This window comes from Merops nubicus, unplaced genomic scaffold (assembly GCF_000691845.1).
Source record: "Merops nubicus isolate BGI_N331 unplaced genomic scaffold, ASM69184v1 scaffold10581, whole genome shotgun sequence".
NCBI lineage: Eukaryota > Metazoa > Chordata > Aves > Coraciiformes > Meropidae > Merops > Merops nubicus.
In genome coordinates, this window is record NW_008589037.1 from 9,600 (window position 1) to 37,423 (window position 27,824).

At 40.2% G+C, this 27,824-nt stretch overlaps 1 protein-coding gene across 1 annotated transcript in view; it reads right to left on the reverse strand.

Annotated features, from left to right (window-relative positions):
- Positions 1-295: 295 nt before the first annotated feature.
- The window catches only part of PLCB1 (phospholipase C, beta 1 (phosphoinositide-specific)), a gene marked incomplete at both ends in the record, with an annotated part of 53,203 nt that continues 25,674 nt past the window's right edge, over positions 296-27,824 (reverse strand). The window contains 15 exons of the mRNA XM_008949454.1: positions 296-382; positions 1,499-1,556; positions 3,690-3,779; positions 3,871-3,947; positions 5,573-5,753; positions 8,793-9,012; positions 10,542-10,595; positions 11,426-11,558; positions 15,638-15,747; positions 16,296-16,400; positions 19,106-19,205; positions 20,967-21,131; positions 22,892-23,046; positions 24,029-24,153; positions 25,206-25,290. Of these exons, the coding sequence (XP_008947702.1) occupies positions 296-382; positions 1,499-1,556; positions 3,690-3,779; positions 3,871-3,947; positions 5,573-5,753; positions 8,793-9,012; positions 10,542-10,595; positions 11,426-11,558; positions 15,638-15,747; positions 16,296-16,400; positions 19,106-19,205; positions 20,967-21,131; positions 22,892-23,046; positions 24,029-24,153; positions 25,206-25,290 (1,745 nt within the window). The remainder of the gene's footprint in view (positions 383-1,498; positions 1,557-3,689; positions 3,780-3,870; positions 3,948-5,572; positions 5,754-8,792; positions 9,013-10,541; positions 10,596-11,425; positions 11,559-15,637; positions 15,748-16,295; positions 16,401-19,105; positions 19,206-20,966; positions 21,132-22,891; positions 23,047-24,028; positions 24,154-25,205; positions 25,291-27,824) is intronic.

The window sequence follows — 27,824 nt, forward strand, 5'->3', positions numbered from 1 at the left end:
CACAATGGAGAGCAGGGCACACTCTGCTGGGCAGAAGCACCATTTACACTGGAAGCTTTTTAACAGCATGAGTACTAAAAAACAAACCCCGTTCTATGACATCTGTGTTTGAAGTGGTGCTCCATACTAGGCTGCTACTTGACTTTTTTGTTTCCATGCTGAATAGTAGAGACAATGGCTCTGATGCTATGAATGGGCTTGCTCAGGTTTAAATGCCAGCCTACCTGCAGTAAGAGCACCTTCTTTCCTCAAGGACATTTTTTAGCAGTATAACATATGTTCAAAATCTCTTTACCTTGGGCTTTTCATCCAGTATTTGCTGCCGAATCTCCTTGTGTTTTTCTACAAGTTTCTCCTGTCTTTTACTCTGAGCATCTTCTAGCTATAAGAAAACAGCAGAGAATCTTTTGTCAGAGATTGCACATCCTCAGTTTCCCACGTCTTCCCCTAATACTTCATCAATCAAAATTAAAATGTTGTCATCCAAACTATGACTAATTCTGACATAAACTCACACAGCATTGGCACAAGCATTCCTGAGCACTGCTGCTCTAACAGTTGTCTGCGGACAATATATCTCAGATTTCACACATGGGAGTTAGTCAGAGATGTCTAAAGGAGTTATGGTAGACTTCCAATGCTACTGAAAGCATAATGCATTTTAAAACATCATATTATTTTGCTTTAACTTTTATTGTACAAGCTGTGCAATATGGACCACGTTCCCAGAAGAAATGGATTTGCATCCCAGAGTCCTAAATGAGCATGCTAATAAATTTTGGGCCTCATTTAAAGCACTCTGACATGTGGCTGACTCCAGCAGGCCTTAAGTACACTTACTTTGTCAATTCTTTAGGTTGCTTCCTGAACCAAGGCCTCTGTGAGCAAAAACAGGCTAACTTGGGAGCTGAACTTTCTCTGCACTGAAATTGAGAGAAAATTCAATAGTGGCTTATGTTTCATAGAGATCTCACACATCAACACACTGCTGTGCATATAAATCACCTATACTTTCAGAAAAGCTAACACCTGTAATGAAATCCTTTGACTTGTATTTACCAAGCTCATTGAATGTCTTGTGCATTTCAGTAACTGTGCAAATATAATTAAAGTAAAAATATACCCTGCAATTTAACGTTTATTGACTTTCAAAGTTCCTTATGCAATCTTTGCATTCATGAGACAGTAAGCCAATTAAAAAAATTATTACATTTTCCTTGAATAAACATAGCATATTCAAAGACAAAATCATAACTGTATTAAAATCTGCCCCTCTCAGGACCAGCCCTGAACACTGACTAATAATTAATGAGGATCTGTCTGAAATCCCAGTTTTCATTTAACTGGCATGGGAAGAGAGGTCTACATTGCATCTGTTAAAAATCAGCACCTGCAGAATCTTTATACCAAAGCTTAGATCTTGCAGTTTAATAGGACCTGAAGTATGAAAGTGGACATTTTACCCCCTAGAATGAAAAACAAATGTGGCCTGACATACCCTTTTTATGTACTGCACCACCTCCTGGATGTACGACCGAATCATTTCAGTCTTCTCTCTGGGGAGAAGCAGTCAACAAGTTATTGGAGTCAGCAGGATCACAGCAATGTATCTTAATCCCTCACAAAGTAAGAAAAGCTCTGTTTCGAATGCAGGGATCTGCCTGCTTAACTATTATCCACCTCCCAAGTGTGCCTTTTGCAACAGGCTGCATCTCTGTTGTACAAAGGGCTCAGACTTCCCCATGAACTACAGCAACAACCCCCCTGCTCTTTCACAACAGGCTTTCCACAGAGGGTACTGCCACCTCTTGGTTTCTGAATGCCCAAAAGTCAGTCAAGGAGAGGATGCTGTCATCAGCAGATGCACACTGCCACATCGTGGCACATTGTGTAGTAGAGAAATAGTCTGTGTCAGTGAGCAGAGACAGCTCTGTCAGCAAGCAGAGGTGACATCTCAGAGGCAATGGCAAAGTTCTCACACAGAGCAGGGCAGACCTGACTTTGGTCCTCAGCTTTGCTATGGAAAGCTGAACTTGGAGGAAATATTTGAACTTTAAGTGACTCTGTGAGATAGTTACTCAGTAACCATTGGTCAAAGGCTGAAGATGAGATCCCACAAAGGGATAAATGCACATAAAATAACAATTTGTGGCTACCTGAGTTGAGCAGGTTCAGGACAGTACTCTAAAAACTAATTGCCTAAGTCAAGCACAGTGAATTGCTGCTCTGGTGGCACTAAAATCTGATGGGTATAGGTAGATAAACAACACCTGGTTGCATGTTAAGAATTAGAAAAATTAAGGAAGAGCAATTATTACAATATATTATCTCTATGTAATGTTCTTTCCCAAACATGTGTAAAAACTTTAAGTAAACAGCAGCCTAGCTCAGACAACTCACAGGGGATTCATCAGGTCTTGCTGCTCTCTGTCCTACTGCAAGAGCGAGGACAAACCCTGTCACTTGACACAGGAGAGCTGAGTTTCCTGTGTAGTTTCTCTTCCCAAGGGCTCTTTGAAAAGCCTGGCAAAGGAAAGCCCTTGAGAAAAATGAGAAAAGAATAAAAGAAAAAAAAAGAATTTCTGCTTGTCTGTTTCTGAGCCTTTCTCACTCTTGTCTCATCAACCTCTCAGCATTTCCTACTAAAATTGATTTTTACTGCTATAGTGTTTTTGTAATGACTACTTTTTTCTAATGATTTCCACACCCTCTGATCAGTTCTAACGATATCAAGTATTTCTCCCTTTTCTCATCATCAATTATTATTGATTCTTAAATTATCTGATGCAGATCATTGTGTGTGAGTGACCTTCTTACAGTGTAACTGAATACACAGATTTTACATTGGTGTTGAGAGGCTCCAAAACCTTTTGACCTGTAGAAAACCAAACATACTTGTCTCTTTGTGACTTGGTAAAACTCAGATATTCTAGATTTTTCTTTTTTTTTTTGTTCCTCCTGTGTTTTTAACTGTCCTTATATGTTAACTGAAATCAAGACTGATAACAAGAATATCTGAGCAAACAGTGCAAGATTAAAATGCTCCATTTTCTTTTTGAACTGCTTGCCAAAACAAATGAAGGAGGACAAACAAACCTAGATCTTGTGCCCTTGGGAAGAATATAATCAACTTGCACTGCTACGGCTTGTATTGTCTGGTGGTGCATAAATGAAATCAATATTCCTGTCCCTGTTCAGAGACACTGCACCCTCAGCTCAGCTCTCCCCTCTCTGCCACTTGAAGTGACTGCACGCTGCCTAACACTGACTGGAGGAGATCAGCAGCACAGCCTCTGGGGGGAATCTACCCCTGAAGCAGAGCAAACCATCCAGTGTGTTGCTTCTGCTTCTTCTGGAGAGCAGCTTTAACAGAGTTAAGAAGCAAAGATAACTCACAAATAGAAACCCAAATTCAGGTGAAACCAAATCCTGCAGGAACTGAAGCCACTGACTGTATTTGTGCCCAGAGGACCAGTGTCTGGATTAACAGCATCTCTCCTGCCACTCAGGCATGTCCCATCCCACACAGCATCTCTGCTGCTGACCCAGGCTCTCCATGCTCACAGAACAGGAGATTACATTAATCCCAGAAATTAAATTACTTATTTTTAGGGTTGAGAACTTTCTTTGATTTTCCAGTTGTGAAAAAAAACTTGTCTCCTCATAACAGGTGATAGGGATATACTTACTCTTCCATTTGATTTTTATCCTTGGACTTTGCTTCTGTGATCTTCTCCTGCCTCTTCTTGTCCATTTTTTTCTTCAACTCTTTCTTTTCTCTAAAGCATAAAAAGTAAAGTCCAGTTCAAAAAGTACATAAACAAAACCCACAGGGAGTAGTATTCAATTATAAGGAGAATAGCACCTTACTTTTCACAGGTTTCTTTCAGTTTCTTTAGCTGGCTGTTCTGACACTCCTCTGCTACATCTGTCAACTTCTGAATAAGCTATTAAAAGAAAAAAAAAAATAAACAAAAGAAACAAAATAGCTATTTTCAGCTACACATCATGCATGCATCTAAGTTTCCTCAAATGTCTGTAGCAGACTTGAAAGTGTTGCACTGAGCATTATTCCATGGAGCAGCTTGGATTTCAGAGTGGTGAGGTGGATGTTGAAAATTCACACAGAAGAGCAAAGAAAGCTAAGCATAGATAATCATAGCCTGCATTTTGATATCAGAATCCTGGATGCAAAAAATCTGAGTCCTTGCTTTGAAATCTGCTGTGCAGAGCTGGGTCCAACCTCATTTGTTCTGAAACTGCTAGCAGAAAAGCATGCTTGTGGTGGTGATGCTGATGGGAGAGGACATGTGGACAGCTCTTGTCTGCAAGTTCAATGAATGGTGAATTAAAGTGGGAAATGGGCCCTATTGGGTTTGATCACCCCTCTAGTTTAAGTCTGCTTCTGTAAAGTAATCCTCTCAGAGACTGTATAATAATGCCTAGCTAGTCTGATCCAGCTTTTCATTCCTTAGATAAAAGAAAAAAGATACAGACAATAGGCTCTCCTCTAAAAGAATGACATCAGAGAGGATCTCTCAGCTGCCAGGGACACTTTAATTGGAGTATTAACTCCTGCACAGCTCAAAGGGAAAAGTGTCTGAAGGTTCTGTGCTAATACATGAATTTTACACTACCTAAGTGGCCAATGCTGAAAGTGTAGCTGCTTTGAGAAATGCCATGTCCCATTTTACAATGAACTGCAGCTCTGTGCTCTGATCCACAGGAAGGAATTTCTGAAAAGGCCTTGCTGAGGGATATCCACATGTACCACTCCTCTGACCTGCCCTTTTAGGACAGCAGGGCAGAGCAGACAAATCACCCAACAGCAGTGAGGCAAAACATCATGTAATAGAAAAAAAACTGTGAGAGAGGGTTGTCTGGAGTTGAGAATCAGTTTGCACTCCCACAACAGCCTTTAAAAAATGTTTTTTTCTGCCTGAGAATATCCATCAGCATCAGTTGCCATCTGCCCAAGCTCCTCTGCTTCAGCTCAGAGGGTCAATGATCCTTCTGTAGTTGTCAGCCAAACTCCAGTTGTAAAAACACAAGCTGGCTTAGGCTGATGGACACAAAATACTCCTTCACCATACACAGATTGTGTCCTGCTTCCCCTTAAAGCATCCATCTGCACCAGGAACACTGTTCGGCACAACACTGTGCCCTGGGGAACGTTTGATTCTATTTTCATTTATTTTCATAGCGTTTCAATTTATTTTCCAGCTAATCCTGCCTCCTTGAGTGTTGTATGTTTAAAGAAGTGACAAAACAAAACAGGAACATCATCCAAAAGCTGCAGTGAAGTGAGACTTACGTAACTAGAGGTAAGGTCTCTGTGTTAGCAGCAGTAATAATCCTGTTGCCTTTCTGCCTTCCATCCAAAGCCGTCCAAGCTGTTACAAGTGTTAGTGACAGAGTGACAAAACAACCCCTTGAAGTTGCAGCAGACCACAGGGAAATCAAGCTCTGAAATGGACTCCAAGTAAGAGGAAGCCCCACTTTATAATGTCAAGCTGCTTTCCTTACTCACCCTGAGACTGCTAAAGAAAAGCAGATGACATAACAAACGTACCAGCTTAATGTGCTCTCGTTTCTGGTACTTTTCACTGTAGTACTGCTCCTGTCGGAGATTTAGCAGCTGCTGTTGTTGCTTCTCCTTCAGCTCCACCAGCTTCTGGGTCATTTCAGAGTCCAGTGCAGCTAATTCCTGTTCAATGGTTGAAGAACTGTGGTCTGGGCTGCCCGTTTCGGATCTGCAAAGACACACACACTGCTAAGCTCTTGGTGACTAGGCACGGACACTCTGCCCCATAGTTAAACCTTGCTTTTAAGGCAGGTGGTTATATGTAGCCCAATAAGAAGTTTCTCAGCACCACATACAGGGTCAGAAGATGATTTTAGCTCTAATAAGTCAAATCATTTAATATTTAGGGAAAAAAAATATTAACAGTTTATTAACGGGATGGCTATTGCTTTTAAAATGCATTTAATTAACCCATCATAGTTGTGTGAACCAGACTTAGCATATATGAGCTATAAATGTAACTGTCAAGATTCCCCATAAGCAGATGCCCATGGAACTTGTTTATCCACTTCCACACATGGAACTTGAACTTCAAAGCAGCACAGTCCTCAGCAGAAATGTTGAATTCTAAGTATTTTGAAAACCGAGTCATCCTTGCATGCACTTAGCAACACATTTAAAAGCCTAACTTTACATCTGCATTTATAAAATACTTCAAATGGTAGGAACATCCCTTTATTTGGTATTTTCTCACCCCCTTCAGGAAATACCACGCATAGCACACACAGAGGAGAGTGCTCTGTGGACTGCCTGCTTTAGGAGGAGAGTTAACACCCCAGTAAAGCTCAGAAAGGCAGCACAGAGGAGCAAAGGAAAAATATAATGAGGAAGCTAAAAAGCAACACTACGAAACAGTTTGGTGAGGTTTTTTTTCCTTCCTTAAGACAGAAGGAAGGATAGATGTAATTGTGAAAGGAGACATGATGACATTAAACTGCTCAAGTTAAAAATAAGCAGCAAAAGCAGTATCACTCTCAGGCCAGCACTAAGCTAACGCCAAGAAAAATAATAATAATTACAAAATTATGCTGTGTCTCTGCTCTGCTGCTGTGTTTATTGCTGTACTCGGGTGTCAAATCAGTTGCCAGGGAAACTTCAACACAGTGCCTGAGATGGACAAAACAGCACAACCTTGGACAGGGCCAGCACTGGGAGAAAAACGAGTTTGCTACTCAGAAATTTGCAGAGATCACAATGCAGAGAACTTGCTACACTGGCTGCCTCTCTTCTCTCTCCCAAGTCAAGTTTACAGCTGCTGTCAGTTCAGAGTTACCTCAACTGAAATAATGTGAAGCTCCTTTCACCGGCCTGAGGAAACAAACCCCAAGGTAGCCTCTCTCTATTTCTTGGATTTTTATTGTATTTGAATATTCTGCTTAGAGTTTAAGTGGTGTCAGTGTGAGAGGTGAGGATAATTTAAATACAGAGCCAGAAGACAGACAGCAATAATGAATATTAAAGTCAGCATATTATGCTATTACACTATACATTTTAAAGCTGACATTTCTCTTGTATTTTTGGGGAAAAGAAATAAGGCCTATACTGGCTAAAATAGTAAGACAGTCTTTGAAGGGACATAATCATCAAAATTCAGAACGCCACCAGTAAAACTCTTGTGCCTGTGTGTAAATAAATCATAGCAATATTTCAAGCCTCCTATAGACAATGGTTTTACTGAATCTTGGCCCAATTTTAGACCTGGGCACAAAACATGGCCACAAACAACATATTTTTATGGCAATCTGATAGAAGGACTCCTGATGAAGCAGTGATTTATACTTTGCAGTTACATGCCAATAGCTTCAGTAATATTTTAAAATTATAAAAATGACCTTTTTTGTTGGGACGCAGTATTCCATCAGAAGTCTGCTGCTTGAGATAATACATACTTTCAAGTTTGCAAAGCTCTGAAAATATATTCCTGCCCTTTTAAAATTCACCCTAAGATTTTTTAACCTTCAGATTTCTCTGTGTCTGCACAAAAAAAAACCTTCACATCTCTGAAATCACTGAGACAGCTCCACGTAATAGACTGCAGGGTTTTATTGCCTGACATCATGAATGATTTATGGTCAGATCATAGCACAATTAAAAAAACCCAACTTTTTACTCAAAGATAAATGAGTCATTTTATTTATTCAGTTTGATTTTCTGCTTAAATTTTTAATAGAATATGCTAGAGAAAAGAAAGAAACACGACGTTGTTTTGTCTGCTGCTATCTGTCATGCATGATGATGATGGAAAATACAGCAGATAAAATATCACTGTGTGAAGTTGACAACTAGTAATTCAGGGAGATTGTTAAACTCAAGTGCAGAGCCCGGAAGCCTGAGAGCTGGCAACAGTTAAAGCCAGCTGAACACAGATAAATTATGAGTGTTAAGCTCTTATTAAGCCCAATGACATTCTGTCATCAGGCAAGCATAAATGAATAAGCTTCTTCCTAGGGACAAGTTATGGCCCAAGTCCCAGTCACTTACATTTAGAGGTACTATCAACAAGGTTGGCAGCCAGAGCATGCTTGTGGCTTTTTTCTCTGATGGAATCCTACCAAGAAGTATCAAGTAATTTTTTTAATGTTTATTAAATGTCTTCATATTTAAGAACTGTAGCTACATCAATTTTAGGTGAAAGTTAAAGGACTTTTGTACTTACCTAATTTCTTTTTCAAAAATTATGTTAAAAACTATGTTAAACCAATTGTTTAATACAGGCAGGATGACCATGCGTGCTGGCTGCAAAAACTCCTGAACTTCTCCTTGCTTGAAAAAGGAGATACATTATAAAGTTATATTATTAAGTGTGGGGCAAGAGTTTCCATGGAACTGATATTCTTCCTCCTAAAGGAGGTCAGCATGGAAGAGAGGGTGCTCCAATAAAAATGTGCTGCAGTTGACCTGAGTAGGAAAGTAAAACACTTTATCCAGAGCAGTCTGAGTTCTTTCATGCTGCAGTCTGGTCTCCAAACTGTTCCAGTATGTAGGGGATGTCCCCTCTCACAGTCTGTGGTTAAGCTCCAGCAGAGAAGCAGCACACACCATTGAGAAGGCTTTGTCCTGATCATTTCCATATCAAAGGCCCCAACTTCTTGCTGCTTTTGATTTTTTTCTCTGCTCTAATGTCACCTCTGTATTAATTGTCTACTATAGAAGAAAACTTGAGTAAAGATCTCCAAAACCAACAATGGGCAAGCTATGTTCAACATACCTTTTCTTACTGTCCCTCTTTGCTGTTTTTTCTAACACTGCTCTTCTTCTCAGGTAGTCATTTTGGATTTCATTGTACTTTGCAGTGTGCTCTTTGATAAGGTCGGTGGTTTTCTTGTGGTGCCTCTTCACAAGGTCCTTCATTTCCTTGTAGTGCTTCTTCTGAAGCTTAACAAAAGACTTCTGTTGTTTTAGCTCCTCAATGGTCTGTGCTTCCACTTCTACAATGACAGTAACAAAAGCCACTTCAGTTTTCTAGTAAGGCATGATTTCAATCAGAGAACTAAGGAACTGCCATGAGCAGCAATGAGACGACACAAGGCTGTTTACTGCAGACAAGTGAAATGTGCCACCTTAAAATAACTGAGTAGAGTTCTCTGGAAATAAGCCAACCAGATGGAAAACACTCTGGCAAATTTAATTGATAGAAGAGTAAGAAGTGAGATGAAAATTTGGAACACCATGATGTGTAGCAAAATAAAACCCAGGTACTTTCTTTCCTCAATGTCCATCAGATGTAAAAGATTTCCATCAACATGATCTTCAACAGATACGACCACAGATTTCTTTGTACCTGTTGTACCAAGTCTCCCTTCTCTCTGGTGGGCTTTGTAACATTCTGATGCCTAAACCCTCTTCCCAAACAGCACTTCAGCTGCCTGCCCCCCTCCTCGACCTGGGCATTGGCTGGAGGCCTCTGTCTTGGTATCACCATGGTATTTTGGGAGACACTTCACTTCTCCCTTGATGGAGACCCTGCATGAGAAGAGTGGCCATCTGGCTGTCAGTCCAGCAAAGGATCAGCAGCTAAATGCTGGGAGCAGTGCTCCAGTGCTGTCAGTCCAACAGCAGCTATGATGGGTATTCTGCTCTGTGAACCCAGATCACAGCTTGAGCTTAGTGTCTGCTGGCCTGACCTGAAATCAGCACCAGATCAGCAGTTAAAAAAAACCAAAAATCAGCACTGAAGGGTGTGGTGACTTGCATGATCTGGAGTCACAGCACTGGAAAAGCCAGACTGGAGACCCCTTCCCAGACAACAGACTGATAGTATGTATCTAACAGGTACTCCCACAACCTAAGCCAGCCTCTTTCTGCTGCACATGAGGGAGACAGCATAAAAGGCAACCAACAAGCAGAATTTAATGTGTCTTATCTGTCTTCCACCCCTAAATGTAGGCCTACCCAAGATTTGGACATGGAGTGGGCTCTAATATAGGAGAATGCTTACAAAATAAAAAGAGTTAAAAGATTTTCAGTCTAAACGTTAACTCCACGCTGGAGGATGTGACTCCCAATTGAATAGCAGGGCACTATCTAACTGACAGGGCAGCTTGCTAAATGTAATGGCACTTTCAGTTTTGTAGGAGCAATGGGAACACTGCAAGTCTAAGGAAGAGAATATGGTTTCACTCCTGTTCACAATATTCAGAGCAAATTTAGCTTCTGTCCTCATAATAATGCTGGTCTTCTGTCTGCATGAGATGATGATGTTATGCTTGTGAAACTACAACAATGGAGTATTTTTTAAAAATTCCCTGTTGGCACCCAATACTGATCTAATGAAACATGCTCAAACATTTAATGACTTCAAAGCTGAAGAAGAAAACGTGGTATCTACATTCTCAATGAGGTACTGCAGGCCTAATAACTCAAAGAAATGTCTAAGCCTGGTGGCCAGCTTTATAAAATGTATGTTTTTCCTGACAAAAAAGCATCATTGATGCAGTGTAAAACATGTATTTATTACCTGTGAGGACACTCTGAATAAGATCTTCTGTCTTTGCAGGTGCTTTCACCGAACCTAGAGGTAAAAGAGAGAACTAATTCTAACTCTTCTAAAACAACAGCCATTATTGTGCTGCTTGATTGCATATTAAAACACAGGAGGTGACACACAACATATTATTTATCCTTTATTAATTGTTTGAGAAAACACATCTCTTGAGCAGAAGAATAGCAACATGGAAGACACCACCAATCCTGTGGTCCAACATGAAAAGGAGCTTCCAAAAACCCATGTGAGCTTTGTTGTGTTACTTATGAGGAGGGTGTTAGTAAACTCACTGGTACCACACATAAAAGTTATTTACATGGTATTAGGCTGACAGTTAGTACAACTGCCCTACAGTATGGTATCAGTGTAAAATTTCTGTACAAAGATGAATCCAGCTCCTTGGGAGTCAGATCAAGCCTGTGTAGACTGCAGTCATAAAATTAAACACACTTAACAAGCATATGGCAATACAAAATATCTAAGTATCTAAGACTGTTTGTTTGTGGAGTAAGATGGAACTACGTGCCTAAATTAAGCATATTTATAAAAACCATTTAAAGAGATTCCTGCACTTGCAACAATAAAAAAAACTCCAGTAAATTTTCTTGCTCATAATGCACTTCAGTTCCACCACAAAAGCCACTCTTACATAGAAGTTATTTGTTTATTTGAAGAAGACTGGCCCTGGCAGAATATGAAAACAGTGGGAAAATTTCTACCTAATTTATAAAACCAAAGCAAATTCAAAATATCCCTTTGTTCCTTAAACATGAAGCACATGCAAACATATGATCCAGATTTATTTTGAAAGCATGGGGCTATCTTTGTTTTCCCTTGTTTTTTTGGTTTACTTTTACCTGGTGTTGGTTGGCTATGGACAACCTGAGTTGCTGGTTTCGGTGTAAGAGAGGCAGTGTAATTTACTCCATTTTCTGCTGGTGTTGGCCTGGGTTCACTGTTAGCTTCAGATGGTGCATCTCCATGGTCAACCTGAAATTAAATAGTGATTTACATTACTCTTCCCAGCTAAAAGACTTTAATTTATTTATTTGCAAGTCTAGTTTAGCCTCTTTAAAAATTAAAAACTCTGTAAATATGCAAATCACTCTAAAAGAAAACTTAAAAAAAAAAAAGAGATATCCTCAAGAGCCATGGTAATCCAGGTGGTTCAGTTTGCAGGATAAGTTTCAAGAAGAAATAGAGCATGTATCATTCTGAAAAAGTATTTTTATTTTAAGTGGATGTAACTCATCAGGGACGTTTTTCAGTACAGTATCTATTAGCTGCACCAGATGTGAAATCTGTATTTTATTGAAAAGCACTGTTCTCTGACATAAAGCCTTTTGAGAAATAATGTAGAAGCTGGCATGGAAATGCAACTCAAGTCCCTGCTGTGAACAAAACGTGTACACAAAATTACTTCTAAATTTCATAGACAGACACAGCACTATCATTATTCACTGACCTTACAGAACAGAGAGATACTTCTGATTCCCAAGATCTTACATTCTTGTAATTACACTCCATGGATAACATGTAAACAGTACCTCCATCCTGCTGCATAAATATATCTGTGGTATCCAAATATTTAAGCATTTTCCACAATCTCCTCTTTCTCTCCAGCTTCCTAAAGGCTCAGGCTTACAGTGTACATTGTAACATGGATTGAATATCTTATAACTTTCCTTGTGACCATCAGGCTGTAGGCAAGCACCCAGCACTCAGCCAGGAGAAGGTCATTCAAAGCAATTTTTATTTTGAAATGGCCAAACCCTGCTTCCTGCTGTCCCTGTGAGTGGCCAGTTGCCATGGTGTCTCAGGGTAGGTTTGGATTTGTTCCTTCAGCTGCCTCCATTTCACTCTTTGATGGTAATCACATTACAGGCAGAGGCAGGATACCACAGTTGTTGGGTTTTTCCCCTTGATTGCTCCACATTTGCAAAATATCAGCCTGCACTGCATCAACAGAGGCAAAACACGTTTTGATCTGTTTCGTGCTGCTGATTTCCTTCAGCTTGGCCCTGACAACATATTGGATATTCCAAAAGGATTTCTGTCTCAGCAGCCTGTTTCTACCAAAATCAGAGAGAGATACTGTAGTCAGAAACATGATGCAACTGAAAAACAGTGCCAAAAAACTTCATTTATATCAAGTAGGGACAACTGCAATAGAACAAGGAAAACCATGATCTAGCCAACACTTATGACAGTGGAACAATGTGAGTGGCAAAAGCTGTAGCTGTGACACACAAACGTAGTTAACCCCTGAGTTCTCCTTAAAATACAATCCTTACAGGATTCAATTAGTTTAATAAAAACAATGTTTGCTATAGAGAACATCAACATTTAATAAAATTAAAGCTGGAATTCCTGACTTCTGGCCAGTTTGTGCCCCAAAGTCATTGCATGGGAAAGTGGGTATTAGCTTCTTTTTTGGGGACTAGGTTTGTATGTGGTGCTAAATGCTGGATCACAGCTTCTTGAGAAGCTATTAATACAGCCTGTCAGTTTGGGACATAAAACAGCTGTTTTCAGAAACTAAAAAACAGAAATGTGAGACAGGATCAGGAAGTGAATAAAGACTAATTTTCACTACACCAAGCAATCTAATCTCATTAAAAAGCACTTTCTCTTCTCATAATTCATCACAGAGAATGGCAAAGTAAACATGATTTTTCTTTAGTGGGGAATATTTTAGGCTCTTTTTAAAACATGATGTAATCCAGCCTTTTAATTTATAGTTTTAATATTCACAGAAAATGGTTCATATTACACATGTTGCCATGTCTTTTGCAAGACAATATATTTGCTGTGGAGAAAGATACATACTCATACAGTTACATATCTATGTGGCCTATTTTTTATTTCTACAGAGAAAAGCTGCAACATTTTGGGGTTGGGAGGTCTCCTCTGTGCTGCTCTGGCTAGCTTTTCCTAGACCCCTAACACAGTTCTGCTCCTCTGACTGGGGTGGGAAGCAAAAATGTACAAACATCCATCTAATTTAGGCTGGGATTAATTCATCCCAAGGAACATTCTGTAAATTTCTGTTGTTCATTCCTCCTGTCCTGGTGTCCTGTCTGTAAAGGACACCAGGCAGGGGAAGAGAAGGCAACAACCTGTATGCTCAAAGATTTACAATGCTTTGAGGTGAGTAGAGTTAAAACCCACACTGTAGGTATTACCATGCTTCCACCCTGCAAAAACAGCTGTTCTAAGGCCAGGTCAATCCCAGAATGGTGGTGGTTGGCAGGGAACTCATCTAGTCCAGCTGCTCTGCCAAAGCAGGTTCACCTAGGGCAGGTTACACAGGAAGGTGTGCAGGTGGGTTTTGGAAGCCTCCAGAGAAGAAGACTCCACAACCCCTCTGGACAGCCTGTTCCAGGGCTCTGTCACCCTCACAGTAATGAATAAATACAAAAAAAGATGGTGTAAATTTTGACAGCTCTTCAGCATTCTCCCTTTATGTTATTGCCCTGGTAATTAACAGGCAGTGTAATTTGAAGCCCAGAGAAAAGGTAATTTGTTTGTTCAAAACAATTCACTATTAGTATCTTATTTGACTACTCTTTTGCAAGAAGCATGGGGAACATCTTACTGAGATCAACTGAAGCATCTAAGCAGCAAAGAAAAAACTCTGTTTTCCTTTGACAGCTGCAAGAACCCAGCTCAGATAAATAAATATGTGTGAGGGAAGGGAAATAAAAAGTTGTGAGGGAAGGGAAGGAGTTGTGCAGGGAGGTGGAGCCTGCCAGGAGACAGCACAGCTTGGCACACAAACATTTATAGTGTGTAAATGTGAATCTGAAGACAGGAAAATCCAATCCAGGTGCACTTATGTGTACATTTCTGGCAAACATACTTGGGTTTATTTAACTATGTTGCCAGTGAACGTATTTTCAATTATTAACTGATGTGATTCTCATAGGTAAGGAAAACAGTCTGCCTGCCTGATGAAGAAATGTCATCCCATCACATGATCAGCCAAATCAAGACTTCCAAATATCTTACCCAGAATGGGGGGTTATAAACAGAAGGTAACAGTGGTGGTGTTTAGATTGCTACCTAAAGCAGCAATTTTATACCTGGCCCTTGCTAATGCATCTAACTGAATTGGTTGTACCTTTTGAGCAAATGCACCACTACAATAATTACAGTTTTCCTTTAAAAAATATTCCTCTGCTACTCCAAAACAAGCTCCTTTATGCTATGGGCTTTCAAGCTCCTTGACATATAATAGCACTACAATTTATCTTGCCTTTTTCCCATTTGCTTTAGAAGATACTCTGTGACAGAATTTTTCTATCAAATAAGCATGCGTAGACCAGGAAAAAAAAAATGTACTTTTTCAAAAGTAAAAATGACCTCTAAGGTATTTAAAGGATTATGTTAAAAAAAGGCTTTGCTATTAAAATAGAACCTCATGTGTAGAGTGTCCTAGATAAATGTCTAAGATACTATAGAGCATTTCATAGTGTCCTCATTCAGCCGAACTTGTGACACTGCACAAAGAGTAAATTGTTGGCCACTGAATTGTAATGACTTTCACTCCTCTGGTCTGCTTTGGGAATGTATTCTTGGTTACAAAATCTAGTTCAATGAGGTTTGCACATCTGAGAATTGAAGAAGACAGGCACCAGAGCTGAGGGCAGTTTAGGAAGACATCATAATCTGAGATACATAAATGTTTCTGAATAGAATAACCTCTCTAGAAACAGAGCCTGACATTCTGGAAAATCTGTAATATTTTCAGGAAAAGCTGCTGACACAGAGTTGTCTTTTTTGTAAGGGGAACTTCAGCATCACCCTGGAAAGCAATAGGCAATGACTTACAAATATTTAATATACAATGTAACAAAGCTGCAAATTAGCATACACATAACATGGGGTTTCATTCAGCTTCTGGTGTTTCTTTACCTCTGAACAGTAACTTGCAACTGTAAGGTGTTTACAGGTGTTCCAGTAAACAGCACAGACAATTCCTGGGGACTTTTGGTATTTGTCTAAGACAAAATAGGTGCTTTTAAATACTATAACATAATTTGCAGAGACACTGAAACCTCCCTTACCTCTTTCTTCACCTCTTCTTCATCTTCCAGAGTCAGTGCAGCCAGCTGCTTAGCTCTCTGCTCCATCAAGTTTACATATCTGATTGGATTGGATAAGGCCTCGATCACATCTAGAAATAATGCAAATACTTCAGTTTCAAAGAGCTTATTGTTATGGTTCCACTGCTCCTCCCATTTTATGAAATAGACAGTATTTTTTTGTACACATCTGCTGCTGAGAGGTACTCCTGTGTCCTAGAAACAACAGTGGAGGGTAGTACACCATCGTGTCAAATACTCTGCAAGAACCCTCTTTGAGTTTGTGCTTGGGTCTCGTAGATGTGCACTTTCTGCACAGTGTTTTATGATGTATATTCAAAGCTTACAGCACTAGCCAACTAGGATCCTGCTTCACATGAGGTATAGAGAGTCCGTTCTTCCTAAAAATCAAAACAGCTATACAAATTACTGTTTCTCACTGAAAATGCACAGTGTGGCCTTTAAATCTATCCTTGTATAGAGCTGATTCCAGCTCGTATGAGCGCTGAGACATAAAGATCCATCAGATGCAGGGGTTTGTTCACAGGATTGTCCCAACATGGCAAATCATCTACACACATTTCATTTTGTGTTTCAATGAACCTTTACCTTCCCCAGCAGCAAAATGTCACACAATTACCTGCGTAAGTATCAGGTACATAGTCTTTGACCTCTATGTACACAAAGAGAGCTGGCAGTGTCAATGGTTGGTTCCTCTCATTCCTCAAACAGATGTAGTGATAGCCTGCAAAACAAGAAACCACCAGTTCAGAGCATAAACTCTTCCACAGGCATAGCCAGTGTAGTTCTGTTATCATTTGTTATTTATAGTGTGGCTCTAACTGAGCAAGCAACCTCAGGGATTTCTGGTGTGGAAAATTTACCAGAAGGGTTTCAAAGATAAGTGTATAGACAAGGCACTATTAAAAAGGGACATGTCACTGCAGCTTAAAATAGTATTTTCCCTTTATTTTTACATCTGTGAATAATGCTAAAAATTGTAATTTATATAATTTTTGATGTGTTCTATTATACTAGCTTTGACTGGATTTTTTTGTTTTTAGTTTCATAGCTCTTATTTCATTTTCAAAAGTGACCCTTGTAGAATCTGAACAACCAAGTAGAGCTGAGTCGTAACAGTCCTTCCACAACACAGTGTCTCTTTTAAAAAACAGACAATATCTACAAAGTGTTTGTGTGTGTATGAATTTTACCACATGACCCACCTTCAAAATGTATCTGAAAAAAAAGGATTTTCAGACTGTTTTGAAAGCTGGGTGTCTTGCAGGAGTGAGGGCACAGGTTACAGTGCAGCTTCCCCAAGTTGGATGGCACCTCAGATGAGGCAGCCCCAACCCATCCATACCTCCCAGCTACCTACCACCATGTCTTTCTCTTTCTCTTGTTCACTAACACTTTTCTGACTTTACAGATAGGCAGCTCAGCAAGCTAAACTCCAGAAAGTGCAACGTTCAGAAACTTCAAAGTCTTCCATTAATTCAGCTCCCCAAAATATCTCACAAGTTCAAGTGTATTAATGCCATTTTAAAGACAGTGATAGAAGTGCACAGTAGGAGTGGCAGAAAAGGCCCTCCAGGTCCAACAAACTCTTGCAGCATTACAGTGGCAGTAGTTGTTCTTCTGAGGCGTGATTATGAAGCTGCACATATGGGTAGTGTCAAGACTCAAGTCATGAGAAGGATGTGCTTATCTGGGAGGATTTTCACCTGGCTGATGTGAACAACTCCCTCTTCAACTAATGGTTAAATTCTTGCTTTGGGAATAATGGTAATCTGTGGATTTGTGTGACAGTATGACACAGTTTTCAATAATGTCTCAGAAAAGAGAGAAATTATATATTACAAAGCTTTCTCAGTTCTTTCAAGCTCCTCCAGGAAATTTTCAGCATGTACACAAACCAAAATCAACATGCAGCTCTCCATCACATGCTGTAAACTAATGATTGGAGTCAAAAGGACAGAAGATAGGCCTGAGGGTAAAAGCTCTCAGAAGTCCTTGTATGATTTAACACAGTGGACTTTGTTCTAAAAAGCACAAGGTTAAAAACAGGTAGTGATTCAGTGCTCTGCTGAGTGGACTCTGTGAGTGCCATGCAAGGGGATCAGCCCTGGTAAGAGCTCACTTCTACCAGAAGAGGGAAATCCTTCACACCCCACTTTCTCCTCTGCAATCACGTATCTTCCTGTGGAGCTGGGCAGATCCTCCATGAGGCAATTACAGTCACTGAGCCAGCAGGAAGCAGTGGAGAGTTTTCTGCTGGATTAAACTGAGTTAGCTCAAAAAAAAGGTGTTGGAGATTGGCAGAGCTGGCACAACAGAACGCCCCGGGATTCATGGCCAAGAGCAGGGTAGAAAGAAGGGCAGGAGAAGGAAAAGAGAAGTGACAACTGATAGGAAATCCTGGAGCAGTGACACGCCCAGCAGCCACCTCCCACGGTCTGTTTGTGCTAGCAGTGAGGCCATGAGACCCACACCAGCTAAGACAAAACCTCTTGAAGCTCTTCTTAGAAAAGCCCTGACACCACCAGCCACAAGAGAAGGGATTTATGTATTACCTGAGACCAGGTCTCCAGGAATAATAATGGCAACAACTGTTAGATACAGGGACAGTTTTGTGCTACTGCTGGGACTGGCTAGATAAGGTACAAAGTAGACATAGATATTCTTCCTTTTCCACTCTGAGTGAGGCTAGGAGCATATTTATGGCCCATATGCTTGTCCTAATTTAGCTCCCTCCCCTCACTGGCAAAGCTGCTGGTGAAGTCGGACACTTCTGCTGCTCAAGATGCCAATGTCTCTGCATTGTTCTCAAATGTCATCTCCAACAAGTCTCTGGCCTGGAAAACTAGGGCTGACTTCTCACAAAAGACAATTTTCAGTTAAGTAGCCACTAATTATAATAGAAATAATTATATGATTTGAAAGAGAACGGTAATGATTCTTTTTTCTCTTTTTAATTTTCAGCAATAAAACTGAAAGTAATTTTGGGTTAATTTAAAGATTTTGCAGATATAACAGCTTGCATATAGGTCAGTCCTTGTGTGCACGTAGAAATTACATTTGTGGAGCAAATTTTGCTTTCATTCCCAGCAATCTCCCATTCTCACAAAGATGGCATCAAAATTGGCCATTGCTGCCCTCTTTCCTCTTAAAATTGTACAATTGCACTTTTTAGAATAGAACTGTGAGCATGCAGTTGATCTACTGGAGACCAGTAAGTGCCAGCTATGCCTCTGATGCTTAATTCTATTGGTTTCCTGGATCATTACTCACTTACATTTCAGGTGAAATACAGTGTTTTCAGAGTAGAGAGAGATTAGTCAAACCCCCAGTTGCTATAAGTGTGCAGAGTGATTTGCAGCACTGGGATTCTGCCTTGCTGCTTCTTTTCACTCCACAACACCCTTCTCAGTGGAGAGAAAAGTTTACCTGGTCGAATGGCTGAGACTGGTAATATCCGATGGCCGATGAATTTCCCTCCTTCTTCATACACTGCTAGCCTCAGACATGCCAGGGAAGGTAAAACGACCTAGAAGGCAATATTGTTGCATTATTAACTTTCTGCTCTGAATGAAACAGCTCCTTCCTGACATGGGCTATGGACCAGACAGAAAGTTCAATCTAGCAGCCAGTAACACCTATACATCCATAGGAAGGTCTTACCATATAAGAGGTCAAGCTGTATGTCTCTGTGTGTCAAAATAACACTCAGAGAAACATTCATCAGTCAAGAAACTTGAGGTGGGACGAGTAGGTTGAACCCAGCAATGTGACCTTATGTCCTCATTATGATACAATAATACTATAACAGCTCAACTCCTATCACACTTAAACGCTGCCATTTCCTGCTTATTACTCACAGCCCTACATGATTCTTTTGCTTTGTGTTTGTGCCAGTGGGATATCTTACTTTTAAGAAAAGTCTCTGATAGGCATATTAGCTTTGAAAACTCAACAAGCAACTCAACTTGTTTTGCAGAGTGGGAATGTATGAATTACATGAACCGTATAAACCGCAGCAGAATTTTCCAGTCCTGCAGTAGACTCACTGGCTGGGCTAAAGAGATTTAATCAGGCAGGATGTTTGCTAGCACTGGATGCTTTCTTGGCACTACATAAGAAGGAAGGCCAAACAGTGAAAAAAGAAAAGACATTGAAAAAGGTTACTTAAACTACCCTACTACATAAGAATCTTTAATATTACTTTAAAAAAATGCATAGCATAATTCAGCTCATTTGCTTACTTAATGCAAATATACCTGGAAATACACATTTTTTTAACCTGGGCACAGGTAGGCATTTTTTTCAGAACGTATGCTAAAATTTAACTAGACAATGAAAGAAAAAAACCAAACCAAAACAACAACTCAAAACTAAGAGCTTCTCTAATTTATTTTCAACATCACTAAAAATAGCCATCTATGGCTCTCTGAGCACAGAACCAGTTGGGCACGATCGTTAACTAAATAGAGGAATGAAGTACACTAATTAGAAGTTCATTACAGAAGAAAAATGCTGGTGATGTTTCCAAACTTAAGCTCTGGCAGGCTGCCAAAGGAAAGTCATTCAGAAGGCCAAATATTCCGGGAAAAGGGCTGTATTCCCTAGGAAGCAGGGCTGCAAGTATCAATTCTATAAACATCTCTGTGAACTACATTTGCTGAGAGGAATATGAAAGAAATTGTTTAACAACACCTGGGCTCAGGACCCACTTAACAACAGTTCTCAATAACCAAAACCCAGAAATTCTGTTAAAAAACTGGTTGCAAGTACACTGAGAAGCACAGTAAGATATCCACTGTGCACATGCTCAGCAATTTCTGCTCCCTTAAAATTGATAAAATTGAGTTGGAATAGCATTGTTCAAATTGCATGAGTGGCTCTGGAGCCCATGCCTCATTTCAAGCGTGTGGGATTTAGGTGGTTCCATCCCCTAGGTTGTGTTTCTCTAGCACAATGCAGCACGAAGCAGAGAGATTTCTCTGGATGTGCTTGCTTGGGCAGCCAGATTGTTACAGCTGACCCACCCCATGCAGCACTGCAATGTGCCACGCAGGCGAGTCCATCGACGCGTCGCAGAAACCATCAAGGTGACTTTAAACTCAGTTGTTTATGACTAGAGTAGCACAATTACACCAGAAGTGGTTAACCATAAGCAGTTCAAGAAATAACTCTTTAGAGTCTCTTTTTCTGCCTTCTAAGAGAGGCAAAGTTTCAGTCAACCACAGAAGCACCTGATAGGAGATAAAACAGGCACAATGCACGCTTGGGAAGCGAGTCTTCCACTGACCTTCTTAAACACTATGGCTTCCTCTTCCCAGACTGGATTAACTGCATTGCCTTGAGAGGTCTTGGTCTTCAAAGCTTTTCTTCTTGTATCCACAGGTAGGCCAAACATGTCAACTTCTACATAGGTACCAACTTTTTTATCCGAAAGAAACTGACCTGAAATGATCTAAGACCAGAACAAAGGAGGATCACTAGAGACCCTTGGGGTGGGTTAGGAAATTAGTGGCTGAAATACAGAAGGGTAGTTTGCATTACTGATCAGATAGTATGCATTTAAAATAAAAGCAGAACAAAATCAAAACCACAATAAACAAAAACACACTGTTTAATATTGCAGACACAGAAAAACAACTTAGGAGGTCTGGTTTCCTGTGACCCTGTGGTCCCAAATTCCCCTAGGAGAGATAATGTGGTTGAGATCATGCTGCTGCCCTTCCCTCAGCAGGAGTACTCGTTTGGATCTCACCCTCAATCTGGCTGCCTGTTTCCACAACATGTGGAACTCTAATTTCTATCCAGTTTCAACAACAGGTTCAAAAAAATGCTGGAAGAAAAAAGGTATAAGCAGCAAAGAAACATATTATATATGCATTTCACTGCAAGGGAGAAAGCAAGCTAAAAAGTTGGTATGCTAACAAAGGCTCTTCACAGAGACTAAGGAGTTTTACTATGAGAATAAACCAACTATAAAATAATCAATCTTTTCTAGTTCTTGTTTTTAACAGAAAAGACAACTCTCAGCTTTAAAAAGTTAAAAATACCTGCAGCTACCCCAGAAAACTGAAGAGGTGCAGGAATATGTAGCAGTGTCACTGCACCTTAACAAACTGAAGGTTGCCTAAAGCAAATCTTGATCCAGTCTCAGCTGTATCCTGTATTGACATTACTGACATTGAGGTTAGAACGAGCAGAGGCTTCACCGAGCAGGCAGGAGCAGCTGCCTTCTGACAGCTGTCTGGGGACGCCTGGATGCTCACTGCTCTTAAAAATGCTGTGCCTCTCCTAATAGCTATTGAATGGCTTCCATCTCCATTTACTAAAATTGCAGAACAAAGTGCCTCTAAACCCACAGGAGGAGCTGAAAGCTTCCATGATTACAGGTCACCACAAAAGTCATTCTCACACACAGTCACCTTTTATTTTTACCAGGCGTGCCATCAGATTATCACTTTATTCTTCTCCCTCCCAGCACTGTGCTGCTGTGCTTGTGTCTGCAGCCTGAGAGGAAATACTTGTGTTCTCTCAGTGAAAACAGGAGGATGTTTTGCAGGTGGATTCTATCATACGGATGCTGTTCTAATGGACAAGTCCATTAAGGGAATAACAGGATTTTGGAAAGTTTATATTGTTGTAACTAGAGATATACCAAGTATAAATTTGTGATCCTGTCATAGCCAATGCAATTTATCACTCTAAACATTCATATGAGGAGTTCTCAATTTGCAGATTCCTGTCAGTCCTTGAACTTCATTAGAGGTCCTTAAAAAGGAACAAAGAAAAGCCACTTGGCAATGAATCACAGCTGACATTTATAGTTCCACAGTTCTGCTGGGGAACTTATAGGTAACCAGAAAATTTATTTATACTAAATAGTGCAGTGTTCTAGCTATTCCAGTCCAATCTACCAGTTCATCACAACATGTTTTAAATTCAGCACTTTGTCACTAAAATCACAGCCATACTACTCTTACACCCATCCACTTCCCCATTACTTCTATGGAAAGGAAAACAAGACAATAAAAATCCATTTATTTATCCCACAATATGAAATGTGAGGCAGAATTTAAACATGAAAAGTCACTCCATGAAATGAAATTAATTTTATTTTCTTGGCTTAGCATAGTCATTTGCTAGGCCACTGCATGACAGATGTATTTGTGTGCTTTGATGTTGTCACAAGAGCATTTTCACCAGCTGCATACTTACCTTCACAGACAAGGTGTTGGCTACTATTCCATCCACTATACCTTCAGTAAATGGGTCAAAGTGTTTGTCTGGTCTTCTCATGAATTCTGGCTTTAACCTGTACCCACTTTTGCCATTGTACTCGTACATTCCCATGTTTATTTGCATAGACAAATCTAGGTGTTAAAAATAAGGATAATGATTATGTTCTGGAGAGATAATAATTTAGAAGAATGATAAAATAATAACGTTTATTGTGATTTCCAACAGACTGTAATATAAACAGCTATTTATGGCACACTGTAGCTTTAGATGCTTCAGATGTGTTTGTGGCCACCCATTTGGATTCTTTTCACAAGAATAAGACTTCTGTAACACATCTTTCAGAGAATATTCAATGGGTGACATTTTCAGATTTTAAAAGAAGCCTTGACACTGAGGTTTTGAGTCCCTCAGTGTTGTACTGATTGTAGACTTTCACCCAACCCAGTGGAGTAGTTATGTTTCTAAACCCTTCTAACATCACACACTGGGTGCCTGATACTTGGCTGAAACTGGCCCAAGTTGGTTTTTATTACTCTGCAGACTCCCAGCCTGTGTGGGGTTTTGCTTTCCATGGAAAGGTGCATGGGCAAAACTGGAAAAAGGGAATGGTGCCATGGTACCATGTGCTTAGAGGTGGAAAATGGCCAGGATATCTCTTGATATGCAATAGATGGAAATATTTGTATGTCTTGGAACAGACATGGCCTTGGAAGACAACATATTCTGTTTCAAAATTCACTTGTGCATATAGAAGCCCACATGTCTTTGTTTCTTAAAAACTCACTTTTAATATGGAATATGCTATCTAAGTCTCAATGTCTGGATATAAGGAGATTTTGGAAGACACAGGGAAAAGAATCCCTGCCAGATCCAAAATGCTGATCAATAGCAACCACTTAGAAATGATGACAATATGGAGGGCATTACATATTATACAAACTACAGCATGGTAATTATGAATAGTCCTACTTAAAAAACAACCAACCATGCTAAAACCTTTAATTAATAGCACATTCAATCACTAGACCCCTTTTGATGTCTAAAGCCTTTCCTGGCTTTATCAGAGAAGTGGAAAAATACACCTTACAAAATCCAGAGACCAGAATGACTTACCTACAGTTTGGAAGTTAAGAGCAACCATCTGGCAGCCTGCATTCCAAAAGACTTGTGGCATGTAGTTTGAAGAATCTACACGTGTTCCCTTGGGGTAAATTCGACTTAGCTGCATTTTGTTGTATCTGAACGGTGAGTAGTTAAGATATGGTACATGTAACAGAAAAAACACTTTGCAGAGAGGTGAAACTGCAATATTTAAATGTAGATGCTCTTTGCAGAGTGGCAGTGGGTTTCTTACTGGATTTGTGCAACCATAATTCTTCCAGAGGTCCACAATTTTGCAGGAGGTATGATAAATACAGGGTAATTAAAGGTGCTGTTGGTTCCTGTACATAGAGTAAGCACAGGCATAATTCACAAAATTCCATTTATCATTATGTTTACTAATTTGGGAGTTTCCTAAGATGGCATTTATAGAGGCCAAAATAAACAGCTAATCTTCATCTGAAGTGGGGAAAGGTGTTCAGTTAAAAAGTGTTCTGGAATGAGCATTAGAATTGGCCTCTACATACAGAGAGAAATGATGAGTGTGCACTTCTTGCAGTTGAGTCTATAAATCTCAGAGATGAGAACATGCTGCAGGTTATATGTTGAAATAGCTTTCCATTAATCTTCTTTAAAGCACTATTTTATCTTGACCATTCATTCTTAATGGTAGCCACGATGAAAGATATTGAGAAACATCACAAGGTCTAAAAAAGAATGCTCCTTAGCTTTTCTTTAAAAGTTATTAAATAAAATTATAAAAAGAATTGTGTGGCAATAAAACACCTCAGGGCACTTAGAATGAGAGGTAGGATGGGAAAGCAAGCTTCCTCCTGTGACTCTGCAAAAATCCAAGTTAGCCACATTTTGACAGTTTGCTCACCATAATTCCTAACACCTTGTATAGGATGATAAATTTAACACTGAGAATACAAAGTATCAGGTCTTCAATATGTAGTTTATGCCTATTCCCTCTAGTCCTAGCCCACAGCATGAGGACTTATGCCAGCTTTTAAATTAGCTCATCAGAACTCAGGCCAATTAACTCATCTAGGAAGACAGTCAAATCTACAAATTTCATTTGAGTTCCCTATTTCCCCAGCTCCTGTCTGCAAACTTCAATAAAGCCTTGTGACAGATCTCAGCCGTAGAAAGGCTAAGGAAGCAGCTTTCTGAAAGTCAAGGATACTCCACAAATTCCACAGGAGATTTCGTAAGTTGCTCAAGCCCTTTAGTTTCCACAAAGGAAGACATTTCAAAACTTTTGTTGCGTTCTGAAAGTTTAAAGGGGAAATAAAAAGTGAGATGTTAGAGCATGAAATCATAGATGATCCATAAGCATTGGTATTGCCCGAGATTGCTGCTGAGCCAGCTGGAGGCAACAGAAAGTCAGTGCACGGGCAGAGGTCCGTCGTGTTTCCTTGCAAAATACCTTACTGGCATATTTGAGGTAGAGCCCAAAGCTCACAGGTGTGAAGCAGGGGTACTGTAGCAGCTCTGGTGGGGAACACAGAGGGCTCTGCTGCATCTCTAGATTGTCTTTGCAGACAGATACAAGGGCCCTGAGCCAGTTTGAAGCTGTAATAACTGATGTCTGTACCAGATGAAGCTGAGCAGCGTGCTAGCTGCGCCTGCGGCGGTTCTCCTTACCTTCAGTGTGCCAGGGGAAGGTCACATCTGTCTCAAACACTCAGGGCAATGCTGCTGTCTAATCAAGCCTGAAGGTACACTCCTGTGCCCCAGCAGGTCTCCAGACCTAACCCCAAGCTAATATGACTTCTTTAATTTAGCCAGACCTCCTGACCTGACAGTGGTGAAAAGCTCCTCCCAAGCTTTTAACACGGCAGGACTAAACATGAATTTGTGCCACCAGTTGTTATTCACCTTTGCCTGACATGCACACACCTTCCAATGTACCCCTGTGACATGCTGTAGCAGAGAGCCTAACTTGAGACCCTTCTAGCTTCAGTATTTTTTCCTTTACACTTTTGTGCAGAGGGGAAGGACTCCTGTAAAATAACAGCTTCCCACTTCATCCCAGGCAGCTGTATAGCTTGCCTAGGAGGGGCTGCAGTGCTGGGAAGCCACATCCATTACGTATCTCAGCACTGCTCTCTCCAAAAATGAGGGAAATTGTGCCTGTGCTGAAACATGAACTTTCCAGCCCCACCACTTTATGGAAAGTAAGTCATAAGGCAGAGAAGAGGCATGCTCTGGTCCAGTTTTAGAAGTAACTGTGCTGCAGCAAACCAGGGATGGCCAGGAGGCCAGCCTGGCTAGCTCCTCCAAGTCAAACTGTGAAGCTGCAGGAGGGGGATAAAACTGAACAAAAGCACTTGTCCTGCAGAGAAGCAGGGCAGAAACAGGTGGGAGCTCTCCTTACAGGAAGCCAAAAAGGAAGCGTTGGATCCAAAGAAAAGAGGAGCTAGATTGTTTGGGCTAAAGTGAGAGGAAAATGTGCTGCCAGCCTACAAACTATTCTCAGTGTATGCTGAAGAGTCAGAGGATGACTGTGGTGTTCCAAAAGTGATTCTCTCCCTCTAAGAGAGATGAGACTCAGACATTCTTGTGGTCCCTATTAGCAACCATTACTGCTATTATTCATAGCTGTTATCTCCTAATGGCAAAAGATTCTTGCCATTCTCCAAAGACTGCTCTCCTAACTGCTCCTCTTCCTTTCCATCAACCAGTATCCTCTTTGTCCAGATTCTCTTCCAGCCTCCACCTCAGCTCCTTATAAAGGCACTGAGATTGTTCTTATTCCATCCTTCCCACTTACAAATGGGATAGCACTAGTGACACACATAAGTGGGTTTATTCTATTTAGAATACAGGTGCTAGATCTTGTTATAGTAATATACTGTATCTCTCAGCTTTATCTTAAAGTAGAGCATCTGTAGGAGATCAGAACTGGTAGCTGTTACAGGATTCAGTTACTAAATGTCCAGGGCTTAATCAAACTCCTAATTAAAATAAGAACAATTATTTCCTTGTAGTGTCTGGAGAGGATTAAGAAACTTGTCTTTTGAAGAAGAGACTGTGCAGGAGAGACTTTTCTCTCTCATGTGACATTACACTGCTATCTTATCAGGAGGAAGTCACTGTGGAGTGGGCAAACAACTCATTGAAAAAAATATAGCTGCAGCTACTTGCTGTTATAGAGGGACCATATCTAGTGAGGGTCATTGGGGAACTGCTACAGATCCAGTGCTGTTCAGTATTTCTGTTAGCAAGTTGGATGCAAGACCAGAAAATGCACTTTTAAAACATGTGGATGAGAGAAGCAGTGAGGTACTGATATCACCAGGATCACAAATAAAAAAAAAATTTTAATTAGAAAACATTAAATTAGAAAAACACTGTAACGCAGTGATGATGACAATATATAAAAGACAAGTATGGAGCTCTGCACTTAGGGAAATGAAGTCAGGTGAACAAAAGTAAGATCTGGGCAACAACTGGATAGGCAGCAAATTAAAAAACAATCCTTGTCTAACTCCTCCTTTATTCAGTTAGTCTTCACTGAATTTAATGAAGGGCCAGCAGTGAGTCCAGGCCAGGACTAAGACCAGAATCCACAAGTGATGTTATAGTGCCCACTGCTTTAACCTCCCAGCAGCATTTATCATGTAAGGCCATTGCTTTAACAAACCAGCCACATTTACCACATAATGATTTTTTTTTGACCTAAACAGAAGATTATTCTATTTACAGAAGCAGTGTAATTGATCAAAAGTCACATGAAGAGTAAAAAATCAGATAAAAAATCTGGACATAGAATCTTATCAGCAGTTCTTTAGAAAAGACA